The sequence below is a fragment of the Oncorhynchus nerka genome, linkage group LG14, assembly GCF_034236695.1.
Source record: "Oncorhynchus nerka isolate Pitt River linkage group LG14, Oner_Uvic_2.0, whole genome shotgun sequence".
Taxonomy (NCBI): Eukaryota; Metazoa; Chordata; class Actinopteri; order Salmoniformes; family Salmonidae; genus Oncorhynchus; species Oncorhynchus nerka.
Genome location: NC_088409.1, coordinates 30,344,119 through 30,362,835, shown reverse-complemented (window position 1 = coordinate 30,362,835; position 18,717 = coordinate 30,344,119). Strand labels below are relative to the sequence as shown.

At 43.3% G+C, this 18,717-nt stretch overlaps 3 protein-coding genes and 1 pseudogene across 4 annotated transcripts; 1 reads left to right on the top strand and 3 right to left on the bottom strand.

Moving 5' to 3' along the window:
• Window positions 1-368: 368 nt before the first annotated feature.
• On the top strand, window positions 369-3,158 carry lin37 (lin-37 DREAM MuvB core complex component). Of its 2 annotated transcripts, XM_029679297.2 has the most exons (10): window positions 369-459; window positions 804-853; window positions 979-1,054; window positions 1,190-1,237; window positions 1,379-1,408; window positions 1,509-1,594; window positions 1,742-1,902; window positions 2,015-2,146; window positions 2,240-2,313; window positions 2,495-3,158. In XM_029679297.2, exons 2-10 carry the CDS (start codon window positions 820-822, stop codon window positions 2,580-2,582), a joined length of 729 nt encoding a protein of 242 aa, XP_029535157.1. In that variant the 5' UTR covers window positions 369-459; window positions 804-819; the 3' UTR covers window positions 2,583-3,158. The 2 variants fall into 2 exon arrangements, with proteins under 2 accessions (XP_029535157.1, XP_064884029.1); XM_065027957.1 differs by lacking the exons at window positions 369-459; window positions 804-853 and having other exon boundaries at window positions 1,002-1,054; window positions 1,157-1,237.
• A 78-nt stretch (window positions 3,159-3,236) lies between these two features.
• On the bottom strand, window positions 3,237-4,634 carry LOC115140870 (C3a anaphylatoxin chemotactic receptor-like; annotated as a pseudogene).
• A 4,621-nt stretch (window positions 4,635-9,255) lies between these two features.
• On the bottom strand, window positions 9,256-12,351 carry LOC115140853 (chymotrypsin-like protease CTRL-1). The gene is made up of 7 exons (XM_029679283.2): window positions 12,242-12,351; window positions 11,869-11,969; window positions 10,709-10,788; window positions 10,498-10,579; window positions 10,185-10,365; window positions 9,899-10,029; window positions 9,256-9,641 (listed from the first exon to the last, which is right to left on the bottom strand). The coding sequence occupies exons 1-7, from the start codon at window positions 12,291-12,293 to the stop codon at window positions 9,480-9,482; spliced, it is 789 nt and encodes a 262-aa protein (XP_029535143.1). The 5' UTR covers window positions 12,294-12,351; the 3' UTR covers window positions 9,256-9,479.
• Window positions 12,352-13,359: 1,008 nt separating this feature from the next.
• hsc70 (heat shock cognate 70) lies at window positions 13,360-18,632 on the bottom strand. Its single transcript, XM_029679236.2, has 9 exons — window positions 18,488-18,632; window positions 16,497-16,702; window positions 16,009-16,214; window positions 15,680-15,832; window positions 15,009-15,564; window positions 14,712-14,914; window positions 14,402-14,600; window positions 13,996-14,228; window positions 13,360-13,770 (listed from the first exon to the last, which is right to left on the bottom strand). Exons 2-9 carry the CDS (start codon window positions 16,699-16,701, stop codon window positions 13,594-13,596), a joined length of 1,932 nt encoding a protein of 643 aa, XP_029535096.1. The 5' UTR covers window position 16,702; window positions 18,488-18,632; the 3' UTR covers window positions 13,360-13,593.
• Between the last annotated feature and the right edge of the window lie 85 nt (window positions 18,633-18,717).

Genomic DNA, 18,717 nt, shown 5'->3' with positions numbered 1-18,717 from the left:
GCATCTCGATGTGATCACTGCCTGGGTTGATTCAATGAAAGAAAAGCATACTGTGCCTTCCGGGTTTTTATCTGGCTTGGACTTGTGTCAGTTACCAGGCAACCAAACGGCTAAATAAAATAGTTAGATTAGGAAAATATGCATAGTCTAGACAATTAGTTCTACTTTTCTAAATGTTACATTCATCGTAGGATAACTTTTTATTCAATTATTTGACAGATTCGATAATGTTGAGTTGATCTTTTCCGAGAACGTCATTATCGACAACAATCGTATCTGGCCAATCTACAGAAAGTTGGTAAGTGACAGACATCGATCTGGACCAATGATAGTCGTGTAGTCGACTCCGCATTGCCCAACCAGCAGAAAGGAAACGACCTGCGCGCGGAAGAGGAAAGTCTACTGAAACAAATCCGACCACCGCGCTAACCAGGCAACTAGCTAGCTAGTTGTTGGAGGGTAACAAAACTACGTTCTATGTATAGATACGTGGCCTTTAGACATTAATTCAACAATAATGTTCTGCTGATGAAAAGTGATGTATCAAATAGACACAAGTCGAATAATGCGGCTACACACGCGTATTCAAGAAAAGACTGCTTCAATTAGCTAACGTTAACTAGCTACTTAGGTTCGGTATCCAGGCACAACAACAGTGTCCCCTTGAGTCATTTAACGTTAATATCTAGAAACATTTTGAATCAGTGTTTCCCCTTATATAATCAATTTAGCAAGCTTGTCGTTGTAGCTAGCTACCAACTAACTTGTATTTTATCTTTGTTTTGGGGATTTCTGAATGTCAGTGTGAACGGGTAGATCATGCATCACGTCAAGATCAAGACTGAGAAGCCAGGTGAGAGCTTGAACATTTCAAAACCAAAAACCCATTCAGCTGACGATACAGTGGTACCTAACACTATCTACTGGAATGATTATATCTCTCCTAAGTAAAGTCGACTGTTTATTTATATATGACAGATGCAGAGGGGAGTGGTGCACGCAGCCGACTAGATGCAGTATTACAGGGGCTGGTAGAGAAGAGTGACAGTGAGAGGTTGGTGTTTTTATTTTATTTGTGAAGATGCAGTACATTAACTGGCTTGACATTGAAACGTACAGCTTCAGGAACTTTTCATTTTCCTCTAATCAAGCTTAGGTGATGGGAAATGCTGTTTTTGCTGTTTTACAGGGAGCAAAATGAAGACGAGACAAAGATGGCAGAAGAGTCTCTGAGCAAGTATGGCCATTTTTTTCTTTCTTTTCTGGTATTTTATTTATATTAAAAGAAGTATGCTATTTAGACTTACTCAATAGCCTATTGTGGTTCCGTTAGTCCCACTACTTCTGTAGTAATTCCGATTGCCTATTTCTTCCATAGGGATGTGTCTCCATCTTCTGCTGGGAAGCGGTAAGCCTTATTTGATTTTTTTTAAACACATCTGACTGTGTGGCTGTTAGACTCTGAAAGGCCTTGACCTATCCCCTTTCCCTTGTTGTTGATGTCATAGGCCATCGTCACGGTTTCCACAGCACCGGAGAAAGAAACGGAAAGAGATGGATGATAGCTTAACAGAGAGCAACCAACATAAACAAAGTAAGTCTGCTGCAGATGTCAATCCTCTGCCAAACACAGATAGGTGGACTTTTAAAAACCTTTTGTCTCTCACTCACTGACTCTACCGTTCACGCTCTAGATATTCACCTACATATACAATCATTTGTTCTCCTCCCTCTCTGCTAGATGCCTACATTATCAAGTTGTTTGACCGCAGTGTGGACCTGGCCCAATACACCACGAGTACCCCACTTTACCCCATTTGCCGGGCCTGGATGAGGAACAACCCGGCAGTGAGAGAGAGAGCTGCATCCCCAAGCCCCCCACACAGCATGGGGGAAGAGGAGGTAAGCTCACACCCAAAAAGCAGGACAAAGATGCCCACAATGTGGGCATAAATATATATATTTTTCAATAGAGCTCTCTGTTCAGTATTTGTTTTCACCTGCATCTTACCAGGCTGCAGACATGCTCAATGGTAAGGGACAAAATGTGTATCGCCTCCCTCCGCCCACCACCTGTCCTCTCAACTCTTCTGGAGATCCTGTCAATCTGAGGATCCCATCCACAGAAAAGCCTATCGTCAGCAAGGTACTGTATAACATCTGCTACGCCTAGCCATCACTTTCATATTTGCCACAGTAAAACGGTTGATTGTTTCAATCGGTCTGTCTTTGTCACCAGTCTACAGATACAGCTCTTGTCTCTGGTCCCCTCATATACAACCACATAGAACGCTGGAAAAAGATAAGGCAAAAGTAAGTCCAAGGCATCTAAATAATCACAAAGCTAACTTAGTTGACATGGATAGATTGGGGAGTCGAATATCAACTATTGATCCGAATGTAATCTTGATTGGAAAAAAAGTTGATACAAATTCTGTCAGTAAACATTGTTTATCTAGCTGCGATCAATCTTAATATACATAACTGTGTTCAGATGGAAAGAAGCGTCCAACAAGAATCAGCTGAGGTATAGCGAGAGCATCAAGATCCTGAAAGAGATGAAGGAAATGTACGACCGCTAGCTGGGAATCCTCCAGGTAGTATCCCACAGCAGAGGGAGGAGAAAAGAATAGAGCAGGTAGGAGCTACGAGGAAGTCATCTACCCCAGGACGCTGCCCTAGTCCTCTCCCCAAGGAGGCCATTGCGTGTGACAATGTCAGAGGAGCCTCATGGAGCCCATTTTTCCCATATACTGCCACATTTAAGGACCCAAAGTCCTCGTTTTGAAAATGTAGCAATACTTTCAGCAAGTTGATGCTTCTGGTGGGCCCAAGTTCACCTGTGACTGGTGTATTGGGATTCTTGGATAATAATTACATTAATGTTTTTTGTCATATTACAGAATATCTGGTAATGCATTATATAGTCTGTTGTCGATCCCACAATGTGTCATGAAAAGTTTGTAAACAGGTTAAGTAGTGTACAACATTTGTCTAAATTCTGGGATACTCTAAATCAATTCCAATGGTAAATATTAAGTCTCACACACGTCTCCCTAATTTAAAGTAAGTAAACTGTGTAAAAAGTTATAGAGTATTGAGCTATTGTAATTTATTTATCGCTATAATAAATCTGCCAGAGTGCTGTTTTTACAGTTGATTGATTTCTGAAATGTAATTCAAAGGATTTCTCCACAGCAGTTATTTTGGGAGAGGATTTTTCCAGAGGGATCTTGTCATCTGCAGGTCAGAAAACACAGTCCACATGGATGAAATAGGTCCAAGATATTGATCACATACAGCCAATAAATGTTCAGTTTGTTTTAGATCACAAAGGAATGTCGTCTGAAGTTAAACCTTTATCTGACCAAAGAAAAACACTTACGAAGAGTCCTTTTAGGAGTCAACTCTTTTATATTAGCTACAAACAAAATATAAACACAGAAATTAATAAATGACCGTAAGTTACCTTCAGTTAATAGATCCGTCTGGTCGAACAGTCTTGTAAGATTTTGAAATTAGAGGTTTAGGAGTGTTATTGTCTTATTTGTGTATGATAATGTCCCCATTTCCCTATAACGTCAACATAGCATCCCCATAATTTTCCCATAACATCAAAATAAGGTCCCCATAACTTCAACATAACATCACTATAACATTAGAAGTTAAATCCGGTAACTGCATTTGCATTACTTGCACTTTTGAGGTTTTAGGCTGGGTATCTGTAAAGCACATTGTGACAACTGATTGAAAAAGGGCTTTATAAAAGACATTTGATTGATTTGATTAATACCACAATGACCACAACTACTGACCATTTCAAGTCTCATAACTACAGTATAGATACAGTGATATTACACTGTAATACAGATGTACTAGCCCTGTCTTTTGCAGACATCTCACACCTCGGTTTCCACTTTACCATCAGACTGGTCACCAGTGAGGCGTAAATGTCATTCTCTGGAGTCAGAGACTTAGACTTAACGGGAGAGATGGGAGCGCATTGATGACACAAAGTTCATCCCCTGGTCCTCTGGAGAAGCGTTCTCGAAATACAACCAGCACGGACTGACGCAGCTTCTTCTGGAACTCGTCACACATGAAGACGTACAGGATGGGGTTCAGGCAGCTGTTGAGGAAGGCCAGGCTAGCGGACAGGGGAATTCCAATATGCACGACCAGGTTGAGGCCTGGGCTGCCATTTGTCATGATGTCCAGAAACTGTAAGACGTGGAAGGGCATCCAGCAGATGAAAAAGGCCAGGACAACGGAGACGATGATCCGGAGGGATCTGCACGTTTCTCCTCGCCTGGTGCGTATCATATGGCAATGTAAGAGGCTATGGTGACCAGGAAGGGGATGAGAAAGCCCAGCAGGAAGCGGAACACAACCATGTTCCTGTAGGTGGAGGAATCATGGGAAAATTAATAACCGCACATTGTCCTATTACCATAGTACATGATCTGCCGAAAGATGGTGAACGGGAGGCTGCAGACCAATGAGGCTAACCAGATCCCCACACAGATGACCTCGGCCCTGCATGGCGTGCACTTGTTATGGGCCCACACAACCACCCACATGGACAGACAGCGGTCCAGACTGATGGCCGCCAGGAGGAAGATGCTGGCGAACATGTTGAAGGTTACATTTTGGTAATTTGTTAGCCCAGGTTTTTATACATTTCCCACCTATGACCAGGTAGGACTTGAAACAAATAAAGTCATTAGATTTATAGAAGACATTTAGTACATGACTTTGCCCTCATATGGTCTTTATTCACACATAATGCAACAATTCTAATGCATATGAGTTTCTAAAAAAAGCAACTGACAAATTGAGATGACATTAGGAATTGCATGTTTGTCATGAAACTACATCTACAAATGAAGCATAAGTCTGAATGAAAAGTTAAAGCATCTGAGGTCAGAGACCATAAGGGTAGAAAATAAGATTAAAGCGTCTTACCCATTTCCATCCTATTCTCTATAGCAATAAATATTATCCACTCTCTCCCACCAAATGAAACAGCTCTCTCTCACATGCGCGCTGTTGCACTCTTCCTCCCTCCCTTTCTCTCCAAACATCCTCTAAGTTTAATGTGCCTTTAGTCAGTATTTAGTCAGCCACCAATTGTGCAAGTTCTCCCACTTAAAAATATGAGAGAGGCCTGTAATTTTCATCATAGGTACACTTCAACTATGACAGACAAAATGAGGGAAAAAATTGTAGGATTTTTTAAATGAATTTATTTGCAAATTATGGTGGAAAATAAGTATTTGGTCACCTACAAACAAGCAAGATTTCTGGCTCTCACAGACCTGTAACTTCTTCTTTAAGAGGCTCCTCTGTCCTCCACTCGTTACCTGTATAACTTGTTATCAGTATAAAAGACACCTGTCCACAACCTCAAACAGTCACACTCCAAACTCCACTATGGCCAAGACCAAAGAGCTGTCAAAGGACACCAGAAACAAAATTGTAGACCTGCACCAGGCTGGGAAGACTGAATCTGCAATAGGTAAGCAGCTTGGTTTGAAGAAATCAACTGTGGGAGCAATTATTATGAAATGGAATACATACAAGACCACTAATAATCTCCCTCGATCTGGGGCTCCACGCAAGATCTCACCCCGTGGGGTCAAAATGATCACAAGAACGGTGAGCAAAAATCCCAGAACCCTACGGGGGGACCTAGTGAATGACCTGCAGAGAGCTGGGACCAAAGTAACAAAGCCTACCATCAGTAACACGCTACGCCGTCAGGGACTTAAATCGTGCAGTGCCAGACGTGTCCCCCTGCTTAAGCCAGTACATGTCCAGGCCCGTCTGAAGTTTGCTAGAGAGCATTTGGATGATTGGGAGAATGTCATATGGTCAGATGAAACCAAAATATAACTTTTTGGTAAAAACTCAAATCGTCGTGTTTGGAGGACAAAGAATGCTGAGTTGCATCCAAAGAACACCATACCTACTGTGAAGCATGGGGGTGGAAACATCATGCTTTGGGGCTGTTTTTCTGCAAAGGGACCAGGACGACTGATCCGTGTAAAGGAAAGAATGAATGGGGCAATGTATCGTGAGATTTTGAGTGAAAACCTCCTTCCATCAGCAAGGGCATTGAAGATGAAACGTGGCTGGGTCTTTCAGCATGACAATGATCCCAAACACACCGCACGGGCAACAAAGGAGTGGCTTCGTAAGAAGCATTTCAAGGTCCTGGAGTGGCCTAGCCAGTCTCCAGATCTCAACTCCATAGAAAATCTTTGGAGGGAGTTGAAAGTCCGTGTTGCCCAGCAACAGCCCCAAAACATCACTGCTCTAGAGGAGATCTGCATGGAGGAATGGGCCAAAATACCAGCAACAGTGTGTGAAAACCTTGTGAAGACTTACAGAAGACGTTTGACCTCTGTCATTGCCAACAAAGTACTGAAACCTTTGTTATTGACCAAATACTTATTTTCCACCATAATTTGCAAATAAATTCATTAAAAATCCTACAATGTGATTTTCTGGATTTTTTTATTTCTAATTTTGTCTGTCATAGTTGAAGTGTACCTATGATGAAAATTACAGGCCTCATATTTTTAAGTGGGAGAACTTGCACAATTAGTGGCTGACTAAATACTTTTTTGCCCCACTGTATGCCATATCTAAATCTGTCTTCTCTGGAAAAAGTAAAGAGACCCTAATAGAAAAGTTACTCAAGTGAAAGTCAGCCAGTAAAATACTACTTGAGTAAAAGTCTAAAAGTATTTGGTTTAAAAAATACTTAGTATTCATACTTTTCGATACTTTTCTAATTGCTTTATATTAAGAAAACCAGACAGCACAATTGTTTTTTATTATTGTCGGAAAAGCAGGGAGCTCTCCAACACTCAGAGATAATTTACAAACAAAGTATGCGTGTTTAGTGAGTCCGCCAGATCAGATGCAGTATCCCTGGTTATCCCTATTCTCTTGATAAGGTCAGGACCATTTTCCTGTCAAAATGTAGTGAGTACTTCTGGGTGTCAGGGAAAATGTATGGAATAAAAAGTACATTATTTTATTAAGGAATGTAGTGAAGTAAAAGTTGCCAAAAATAATAAATGTCAGGCTGTCGAGCCTTTTACTGAGGAGCGGCTTCTATCTGGCCACTCTACCATAGAGTCCTTATTGGTGGAGTGCTGCAGAGATGGTTGTCCTTCTAGAAGGTTCTCCCATCTCCACAGAGGAACTCTGGAGCTCTGTCAGAGGGACCATCAGGTTCTTGGTCACTTCCCTGACCAAGACCCTTCTCGCCTGATTTCTGAGTTTGGCCGGGCGGCCAGCTCTAGGAAGAGTCTTTGGGTTCCAAACTTCTTCCATTTAAGAATGATAGAGGCCACTGTGTTCTTGAGAACCTTCAATGCTGCAGAAATGTTTCGGTACCCTTCCCCAGATCTGTGCCTCAACCCAAACCCATCTCGGAGCTCTACAGACAATTCCTTCGACCGCATGACTTTGCTCTGAGATGCACTGTCAACTGTGGGACCTTATATAGACAAGCGTTTGCCATTCCAAATCATGTCCAATCAATTGAATTTACCACAGGTGGGCTCCAATCAATTTGTAGAAACATCCCAAGGATGATCAATGGAAGCAGGATGCACCTGAGCTCAATTTTGAGTTTAATAGCAAGGAGTCTGAATACTAAATAAGGTATTCCTGTTAATTTGTAATAAATTAGCAAACATTTCTAAATCTGTTTTTACTTTGTCACTATGGGGTATTGTGTGTAGATGAGGATTTTTTTTATATAATCCAGTTTAGAATAAGTCTGTAACGTAACAAAATGTGGACAAAGGGAAGGAGTCTGAATACTTTCCGAATTCACTCTATAGCCTATAGATCTTTGAGCCTACCTGTTTCAGGTAATACATTAAATGCAGTATTAGCCTTATTTAGCTAATGAATGATGGGTTATGCATAGGCTAAGCTTCCAATTTATAGCTCCTTCACTTGCATAATCCACACCTAGCTTCTCTCCTTAAAAAATGCTCCTTAGCTCTTGGAGTCCCAGGAAAAGCTACACTAAAATAATAGCTTGCTGGATATTTTTTTACGCATTATTAGACTATCAGTAGACTATTCGAAGAGGGATGCAGTCTCTTCTTTGCTTAATGTTAAATAGGCCTACAGCATCCAATAGAACTTGCATGGAGTTTAAAAGAAGAGAGAATGCACGATGGTAGGCTCTGGCAGTTATTTATTCAGACCCATAACTGGTCAATCTTCATGGAGTGAATAGATAGCCATCTGCATCTTATTCTGGTCCTATATTTATTATTCAAGGATGTCATTACAATGGCGAAGATAAGGACAACAAAACGTATTTCATTTAACTGTTGAAAGCAAAGAAGGAATGACGCAACAATGGAGAAAGAGTAGGTAGGCTAATACACACATGGTAAAACATTGGGGAAAATATTATGAAAGGTATATATGTCAGCCTGAAAATTATACACATTTTAAAATAGGCCATATTATATTTCCAAATATAATTGTGACTTTGTAGGCCTCATGTCCTGCACCAGCATCACATTCTCTCCCAGCTTCATGTTTTGAATGAGGTCTGTAATTCCAGTCCTTATAATACAATACAGTATACTATTACAGTCCACACTCAAAAAGATTAGGCTACTAGGGCTTGTTTCCTTTATTTACCCAAGAGAGCATGTATACTTTTATGTTTTTGTGTCATGTGCGGTAGCCTATATCATAAACAATGTATTAGATTAATGGCACGATCATTTGGGCTTTTTTGGGCTTGGGATCATGTCTCTGATGTATGGCTCATCAGTCTTGGATGTTCATGCTGATCAAAGCTCTAATCAAATCGAATCATTTATATTCTTTATATATTTTAGAATGGCACTTCTGGTTTTGGCATGAAATACCGGGTTCGTCATGTGACAAGTAATTTATTTTTGGGATGGAACATTTGTAAAATCCCAGGAAAATATGTAACCCTGGTATGGCTTGCTTGCTTGACATATGTTTTTTAATTCTTTCCATATTTGCTGTTTGGGGAAAAGTTTTGTGGAAAAAAACTTTACTTTCCCCAGGACAGTTCACACACTTAAAAAAATAACCGTGCCAAATGTGTTTTAGTAAGACTCCAAGGGTTACTATTAATGAATGCTCCGTTTTTGTTGTATGTGTGTGCTTTGTTTTGTTGATGAATATTTTTTTCCTGAGTGGTCTCTCGGCACTGTTTTGACTTCAAACAGAAACAACTTTTTTATACAACTTTAATTGAATGCATCTTTTTCAGTTACATTGAAAACAATTAGACAGTGGCAACACAGTGAGCGGCTGTGCATGAGACAGGTTGAAATGTCACTTGCTGATGGGAAAGCCTGTATGACATCAAACACTCATCTATGGGACCACTGTTTGCAGGAAGAAGAGTTTGTGTGCGGAGACATGGCTGCTATTGCAGCTGGGGTCCACTGTGACTAGTTGGAAGCGACGGTCTGGTCAATCCAGCCACGCAGGTAGGCGACACGGGAGTAGACGGCAGGGGTACCGACGTTGCAGTTGCTGGTGCCCCAGGACACGATACCCACCTGAAACCACACGCCACTGCTCTGACACACCAGAGGACCGCCAGAATCACCCTGGAGATGGAGGAGAGGTTAGGAGCACTGGCACTAGTGGAGATTATTGTAATAGGGGCTGAGTGGTGGCCTATCTGACTTCCATTGTCATGCCATTGCCAGAGAATTTGGTTAAACAAATCTGTATCTGGCTGCTTTAAGATGGCGTGTGTGTTGGGGGAAAGGTTATTGCCGGACGGAATGATATCAGAGTGATATGTTCAGAAACGGACTGGAGAAAGGTAGCCTTAACTTGCTCCAGGAGTACAGTCAGTTACCTGGCAAGAGGACACTCCGGAGGCTCCGGCGCAGATCATGGCGTCAGTGATCCTGTTCTGGCCCCAGTACTGCTTGCACTGAGCAGGGCTCAGCAGAGGAAGGGCCACCTGCTGGAGGATACGGGGGCTTGCTGGGGACGGGGATCAGGGGACATGGTTAGGAAGGAGCTCAGTGCTCTAATGAAAGCTGAGGTGGAAACATTGGCATCCATTTGCACATACTCTTGTATTAACTGTAAATCTATCATGTATCAATAATGGTTCAGTAGCTTGTGTGGCCACTCACAGGTGGTGCCAGTCTTGCCCCAGCCAGTGGTGACACAGCGGGTTCCAGAGGGGAAGGAGGTGCTAGAGGTGGCCAGGCACACAGGGGACACGCGGGCGGTGATCTGGACAGGGGAGGACAGCTTCAGCAGGGTCACGTCGTTGTTAAAGTTCTGGCTGTTGTAGTAGGGGTGGGTGATAGCCTACAGGGATCAAGGAAAGATGTAGACACATAGTGAAGTGATTCAGAATCTCAGAACTCTGGTAAAACCTATGAAGCAGGCAGGCATGTTGTGGTTAAGTGAGTGGATCTCTCCCCAGGCTCCTGGACTTACCCTGGAGATGCTTTTGACCTGGATCGGCTCAGCATTGGACTGACGATCGTGCTCCCCCAGGATCACATGGTGACGGCCAGGACTGGAGAGAGAGAAAACAGATTACAGTGTGTATGAATGATCACAGCTCATCTGAGTGAAACTAAGAGGAATGTAATATGTACTTATGAACATGGTGCTAATAAAGCACTATGGAATTAAATGCACTTACGTGACACGGCAATGGGCAGCAGTGACAACCCAGTTCTGGCTGATTAGGGAGCCTCCACAGAAGTGGAATCCAGAGGCATCCTGAAGGAGAAAGGGAGAGGTGGAAGACAGTACATAGTATGGGTCGGACCATAATGTGAAGACAGTAGATAGATAGTATGGGTCTGACCATAATGTGAAGACAGTAGATTGATAGTATGGGTCTGACCATAATGTGAAGACAGTAGATAGATAGTATGGGTCTGACCATAATGTGAAGACAGTAGATAGATAGTATGGGTCTGACCATAATGTGAAGACAGTAGATAGATAGTATTGGTCTGACCATAATGTGAAGACAGTAGATTGATAGTATGGGTCTGACCATAATGTGAAGACAGTAGATAGATAGCATTGGTCTGACCATAATGTGAAGACAGTAGATTGATAGTATGGGTCTGACCATAATGTGAAGACAGTAGATAGATAGTATGGGTCTGACCATAATGTGAAGACAGTAGATAGATAGCATTGGTCTGACCATAATGTGAAGACAGTAGATAGATAGTATGGGTCTGACCATAATGTGAAGACAGTAGATAGATAGTATGGGTCTGACCATAATGTGAAGACAGTAGATAGATAGTATGGGTCTGACCATAATGTGAAGACAGTAGATAGATAGCATTGGTCTGACCATAATGTGAAGACAGTAGATAGATAGTATGGGTCTGACCATAATGTGAAGACAGTAGATAGATAGCATTGGTCTGACCATAATGTGAAGACAGTAGATTGATAGTATGGGTCTGACCATAATGTGAAGACAGTAGATTGATAGTATGGGTCTGACCATAATGTGAAGACAGTAGATAGATAGTATGGGTCTGACCATAATGTGAAGACAGTAGATAGATAGCATTGGTCTGACCATAATGTGAAGACAGTAGATAGATAGTATGGGTCTGACCATAATGTGAAGACAGTAGATAGATAGTATGGGTCTGACCATAATGTGAAGACAGTAGATAGATAGTATGGGTCTGACCATAATGTGAAGACAGCACTTCCCAACATTTCCAACATACATTTACTCTAAGTGACTAACAATAATCATCAGTGATTACAGCATTGTGGTGTGAAAAAACAATGTATAGAATGAAAGAGTGGAAATGGGGATACCTGAAGGGACACTTGCCAGGGCCAGGAGCCAGATACGGCGTTCTGTCCGTTCACAATCTTCAAGCCGCTCACCTGCGGCGGGATGCTAGGCACTCCGCAACCTAGGGCACGAACACACAGTCTCAAACAACACCCTATCCTCATATATAATGCACCATTTTTGACCAAAATCCTACATAGTTTTGATTGGCCTCAGAGTATGGACTGACATGCCTTCAGTAACTACCAAAGTATAATAAAACACTTCACCTCCTTGTTGGCCAGGGCTTCTTTTAGCTATTCATCTCAATAGGACTTACCTATGTGAATAAGTCAAGGATCAAAAAGATCAAATCAGTTCATGTTACCAGACATTGACGATGACACCACTCACCCAGGGCTGAGGCCACCAAAGCGAGACAGCTGACGATCCAGAGCATGGCCATAGTGTAGTAGACGGTGCTTGACGTCTCTTTGTCCCTCTCCCTCTTATACCCTGGCAGGCCCATCAGTCATGTCACCCACAGGTTCCCCCAAGGTCTGATAGAGCTGGGAACAGTCAGGTGGAACAGGTGGGAAAATCTCACGCCTCAGGGACAGTCAGATACATGCTTGTTTGCCATGTAGTGCACTGTACTCTGTAGTGCACTGTACTCTATGTGGGATAGGCCTAAGCAAACAAGGCTTTGCACAATGATTCCAGGGAAAGTCATAATTCTTTATCTTTATGCTGAGTGGAATATATGCCCAGACCCCAAATTTGGTCCTCTGAAATGCCCTTAATTTCTTTTTTTCTGGTTTCTTATCACGCTGTCCAATTGGAGTTCTGATGATGGTCAGAACAATAACATCTTGTAACCGTGTGTTGCAATCCCACAAGCAGGGTGGAAAACCATGGTCTGACCGTTCTGTTTCTATGCAGCCGTACATGACAGCAAAACAATCAAAAACAAAACACTTGATTAACAATATGGATTCAGATCATATGTTTTATGGACCTCTTTGTGACAAAACATTTGTTTTATTAAGAAAGGAAGCTATTGGGATTCATTCATCTATACAAAGTAGCAGTAAGGACATGTGTTCACATTGCTATTCTAGTTCATACTTTGACACATTTAAAATGTCACTACATTTGAGGGTTGTAACAGAGGACCCACCACCACGAGGTTGAGGCCCCTGAGAGAACCTCCAGAAAATAGGATCTTATCCCATTACATTTTGAGAAAGAGACAAGTTTATCAACCAGTCAGGAACAACATCTGAATCTGCACATGGTGCTGTCTTCACACATCATAATCACATACATAGCTTTTCCTACTTCTTCATAATAAGATTGCTACAAGATGAATGCCACTTTTGAGGGAACTTTTCTGATGAGCAATAGTGCAGATGTTCATACAAGTAATGTACATTAACTCTGTTATCTCTGTTAATGTACAAAATGCATTTGTCATCTCAAACCTAAGGGAGGGTATTTGGTGGGATGTTAAAGAAAAACACAAAAAATGCTTATCAGAATCCATCTTTATTGGTTGTGATATATTCAATCTGATTAAAGTGAAGGTTGTGTGAACTGTACAACAATACAAAGCTGTAGGAGCCTGCCGTAGATATAAATATTACACTGGATGTTCTCAAGAAGGGAAGTGATGACACAAGCCAGGTCTGCAGTAGGTGATGTGTGAAGCCTGGGAGCTGAGATGTGGACAGGATGTGGATTCTCTCCTGTAGAGGTTAGGGATTTTAGTCCACCTCTTCGATGGTTGGACCAGAGGAAGAGCCAGCTCCAGCGCCTCCAGGCATACCGCCTGGCATACCTCCTGGTGGGCCTCCGGTACCCTGATACAGATTGGTAATGATGGGGTTACACACCTTCTCCAGCTCCTTCTGCTGGTGCTCATACTCATCCTTCTCTGCTGTCTAGATAAAGACAAGGGGGGAGACGAGAGATGAAGAGAGAGATTATGAGAGGGTAAGAGACACAGGTGGTGATCACAAGATTCTATCTTATATGATTTACTTACTGTGTAGCCTACTTTTACCATGGGAGGAAATGCCACAGTGTGAAACCAGTGCTAACCAACTGATGTTGCACTAAGAACACTCAATCTAGGTGGAACTCTAGACCAGCCACCTGTGGTTTACCTGGTTCCTGTCCAGCCAGGAGATAACTTCGTTGCACTTGTCCATGATGGTCTTCTTGTCCTCCGGGCTGATCTTTTCCGCGAGCTTCTCGTCGTCCACGGTGCTCTTCATGTTGAAGGCCAGGGACTCCAGTGAGTTCTTAGCTGTGACCTTCTCCTTCTGAGCCTCGTCCTCAGCCCTGTACTGGTCAGCCTCTTGCACCATGCGCTCAATGTCCTCCTTGGTCAGACGTCCTGGGGATAACAAGATACCGACATCATTATATAATTTCCCATATGTGACATATTCATTATCTCCGACTCGCACCTGTTGTTTCTCTTTCTTTTTGGGACTCTTTTCTTTGAGGAAAGGGTTGGAAATCAATAAGATTGATCATATCGTGAGGTTCAAGGTTAAGGAGGCATACCTTTGTCATTGGTGATGGTGATCTTGTTCTCCTTGCCGGTGCTCTTGTCCACCGCAGACACATTGAGGATGCCGTTGGCGTCAATGTCAAAGGTCACCTCGATCTGGGGGACGCCCCTTGGGGCAGGGGGGATTCCGGTGAGCTCAAACTTGCCGAGGAGATTGTTGTCCTTGGTCATGGCTCTCTCCCCCTCATACACCTGAGAAAGAAATTGTGGGAATGGATTAATACCAGATAGAATCACAGAGGGTATAGGTGATCTGGCTACTTTACACAGACGTTGGCCTTGTACAGCTGATAAAAGACTCACCTGGATGAGCACTCCGGGTTGGTTTTCTGAGTATGTTGTGAAGGTCTGGGTCTGCTTGGTGGGGATGGTGGTGTTCCTCTTGATGAGCACGGTCATGACCCCTCCGGCTGTCTCAATACCCAGGGACAGGGGTGTGACGTCCAGCAGCAGCAGGTCCTGCACGTTCTCTGACTTGTCACCCGCTAAGATGGCAGCCTGCACAGCTATGGAGGACAGAGAGGAGATGTTGGATGATACATTGAAACACATACACTTGACACAGTGACATTTTCCTGAAACACACAGTGAGATACCTACCGGCACCATAAGCCACAGCCTCATCAGGGTTGATGCTCTTGTTGAGGTCTCGGCCATTGAATAGGTCCTGCAGAAGCTTCTGGATCTTGGGGATACGTGTGGAGCCTCCCACCAGGACGATGTCGTGTATCTGGGCCTTGTCCATTTTGGCATCCCTCATAGACTTCTCCACAGGTTCCAGGGTACCACGGAACAGGTCAGCGTTGAGCTCCTCAAAGCGAGCCCTGGTAATGGAGGTGTAGAAGTCGGCACCCTCATAGAGAGAGTCAATCTCGATGCTGGCTTGGGTGCTGGAGGAGAGGGTGCGCTTGGCCCGCTCACAGGCAGTACGCAGGCGCCGCACCGCCCGCTTGTTGCCGCTGATGTCCTTCTTGAATTTACGCTTGAACTCACCGATGAAGTGGTTGACCATGCGGTTGTCGAAGTCCTCGCCTCCCAGGTGGGTGTCGCCAGCAGTGGACTTGACCTCAAAGATGCCATCCTCGATGGTCAGGATGGACACGTCAAAGGTGCCGCCGCCCAGGTCGAAGATCAGGACGTTGCGCTCACCGCCGACCTGATAAGATAAGAGAGAGCAATTAAGTCCGTAGGACTTTCAAAGGACTAATCAAGCAGATCTAGTGTGAACCGTACAACCCAGTGTTTTCTTGTTTGTTTTGGGGTTTTTGTACCTTCTTGTCCAGGCCATAGGCGATGGCTGCAGCAGTGGGCTCGTTGATGATGCGCAGGACGTTGAGTCCAGAGATCACTCCAGCATCTTTTGTTGCTTGGCGCTGGGAGTCGTTGAAGTAGGCAGGGACTGTGATGACAGCATTGTTCACTGGCTGAAGAGGGAAAACACTATTAGTTAGATTTAGTGTGTATCATCCCTAAATAGACTGTCAGTTTGAGTTATTAACATATAATGTATACCCATCCAATCTTTTCAAACCTACATGGGGTGCATGGAGTGGGTAGGAGCTAAGAGTAGATTTGGAATTTGGTTTGTCAGACTCCCTACCTTGCCCAGGTAAGCTTCAGAGATCTCCTTCATCTTGGTGAGCACCATGGAGGACACCTCCTCAGGGAAAAAGGTCTTCCTCTCTCCCTTGTACTCTACCTCCATCTTGGGCTTGCCACCATCGCTCACCACTGTGAAGGGCCAGTGCTTCATGTCCGACTGTACCACGGCATCATCAAACTTACGACCAATTAGACGCTTGGCATCTTTGGACACAGGGATGGCAGAGTAGGGTTGATTTTCAAGAGTAGGATGAATTTGTCTGTGGACACTGGTCTAAGGTCAGTTTTGCATTTCCCCCTACTGGAGTCGCGCGTTGCTGATGGATTTAAATCTAGTACTTTTAGGCCCTCAAGTGGGGACTACTGATAACAACAGGCAAGAGGCTACATCGCTGAGCTTAAAGTAAACTTTGATTTGGTTCCCTTTGTCCACTAGAGGCTTCATCTAACTACCCACTGTGTGTCAAGGTGAGGTTATGTGCTTACCGAACACAGTGTTGGTGGGGTTCATGGCCACCTGGTTCTTGGCGGCGTCACCGATCAGCCTCTCCGTGTCGGTGAAGGCCACATAGCTGGGTGTGGTTCTGTTGCCCTGGTCGTTGGCGATGATCTCCACCTTGCCATGCTGAAAGATGCCCACACAGGAGTATGTGGTCCCCAGGTCAATGCCTACTGCTGGTCCTTTAGACATCCTGCAACAACAAGACCAGAATTAGAGTTCATTAGTGAGAGGAGAATTACTTGAATTATTTGAGAATTACGTAGGCCTACAGTATCATACAAGAATGTTGAAAGATACTTTTCATGAAGGCGATATTGTTATAAAACCTTCTCTTTTGAAAATGATCAGTTATTAGTAGTTAGCAACAGGTAGTTAGATGACAACAGTCAAATGTTTCAACTTGTGTTGAAAGCCTTTGGGGTTAAAGGTCATCATGTTCATGTATGTGCACAGGTGTGTATGCGTGCCACGTGCACGTCTTTGACAGTGTGTGTGTTCCTTCCCTGTCATTCACAGAGAGCAGATGCAGTCCCACGTGAGCCCCCAAATTGGAAGTGATCTCCGGGGCTCAGCTGTTCTAGAAAGTGCTGTCTTGGCAACATGCCAACCAGTGGAGTGGTACCAACACCACAACTCCTTAAAGCAGCAGTACCACCAGTAGCATGCCACCAGAGCCAACAGGCCACCCTCCCTCACCCTCCCCTCCCCTCTCCACAGATCATTCTGGCAATACAACACCCAACTGTTACCAGCCAGGCTAAATCAATGTGACGTATTAACACAGTGGCTTTTTTCCAACAGCTGAATCACACAAACTACCAACACATTCTATTAATATGGCTCACAGATCTGTTCTTGGAACACGGGTTGGATTAAATTAAGTGATTATTAATGAGCAGTTAAGTAAAACTGGACTTTGCCAATATCATATGTACTAGGCAGTTACCTTGTTGAAATACTTACTACTCTACTTCACTATTGTGTAATATGGAAGTTATTATGGGCCTGGACTGTAATAACAGTAAAGGCCTTAGAAACCTCACTGCTGGAGAAGGAACTATGATATATTTTAAAGCTGTTACCTCACAATTAACTAATACATTAAGTCAGTGGGGAAACAAGTGGGGATTGTTGAAATGGTGAACATGCTAGACAGGGCCAGATGAGGTGGTGAGGCCCAAATATTTTATCGTTAAAAACAAAAATGTTTGGCATGTAAATACTGTACCTAATTATGTTATACAGCCACTCACTGTATTCTTGTGAAAGGATAAAATTAGCATTTCTCATATTCAGGATGGATTAAATAGATAAAGCCACCTCACACAAACAACTGGTACTGGTAAATTCCTTATCACTTATGATCTAATTCTGTTACTCCTGGTATATTCATTTAATTTGAACAAACCCTTGTTAGCATCCTTTTTATCTATTTAAAAAAAAAACGTATCTAATAACTATCGGTGCTAAGCATACCATTCATACCACTGTACCCATATTTAGATCAGCTGTGCATATGTCATATGTGCATGATTAGTGTTCAAACTGACAGAGAAGCATCAAGCATGGATCAAGCACAGGAGAGAGCTGGACAGAGCTGACACCATTGGGTGTGGTTTGTGACATACATTGAGACAAGGCAGGCCACAAAGGGATTACAGGCACAACTTCCACTGGTCAAGCATGTCACTGGACACTGGACAACATGTGTACCCAGAAACAGAAAGTCATGCAATAGACAAATCATTCACACAGGCTTTACAAGAACTTTTGGCTTCATGCTACTTAAAAAAAACACTACTTAAACCATTTGAGATAAGCTTTATGCTAGCTCTTAATGCTCCTCCGACAGCCAATAGTTGACATAAAGCATGCTAGCGTCATTATGAGAGTGCGGTCATGTCCCTTGAGTTGTACAGGAGCTGGCAAGTCAAAAAGCAGAGCTGAATGCAACGCTTCTTAGAAAAGGAGTTACCTTGCTCAGTCAGTTGTGCAACGCTTCAAAGATTACCACACAAACCACAGAACACCGGCTGCTCAATTCCACTGAAGCACTCCTCTCCTTTTCCTGGACAGAAAGACTAAGAGGACGAGTGTCAGGTCTCTCCAGAGTATATAGCCACAGACAGACAGACAGCACACGGCTCACAGATTCCATCAGGGAATCAGGTGACTCAGCCAGAGAAAGTTCTAGGCCCACATATC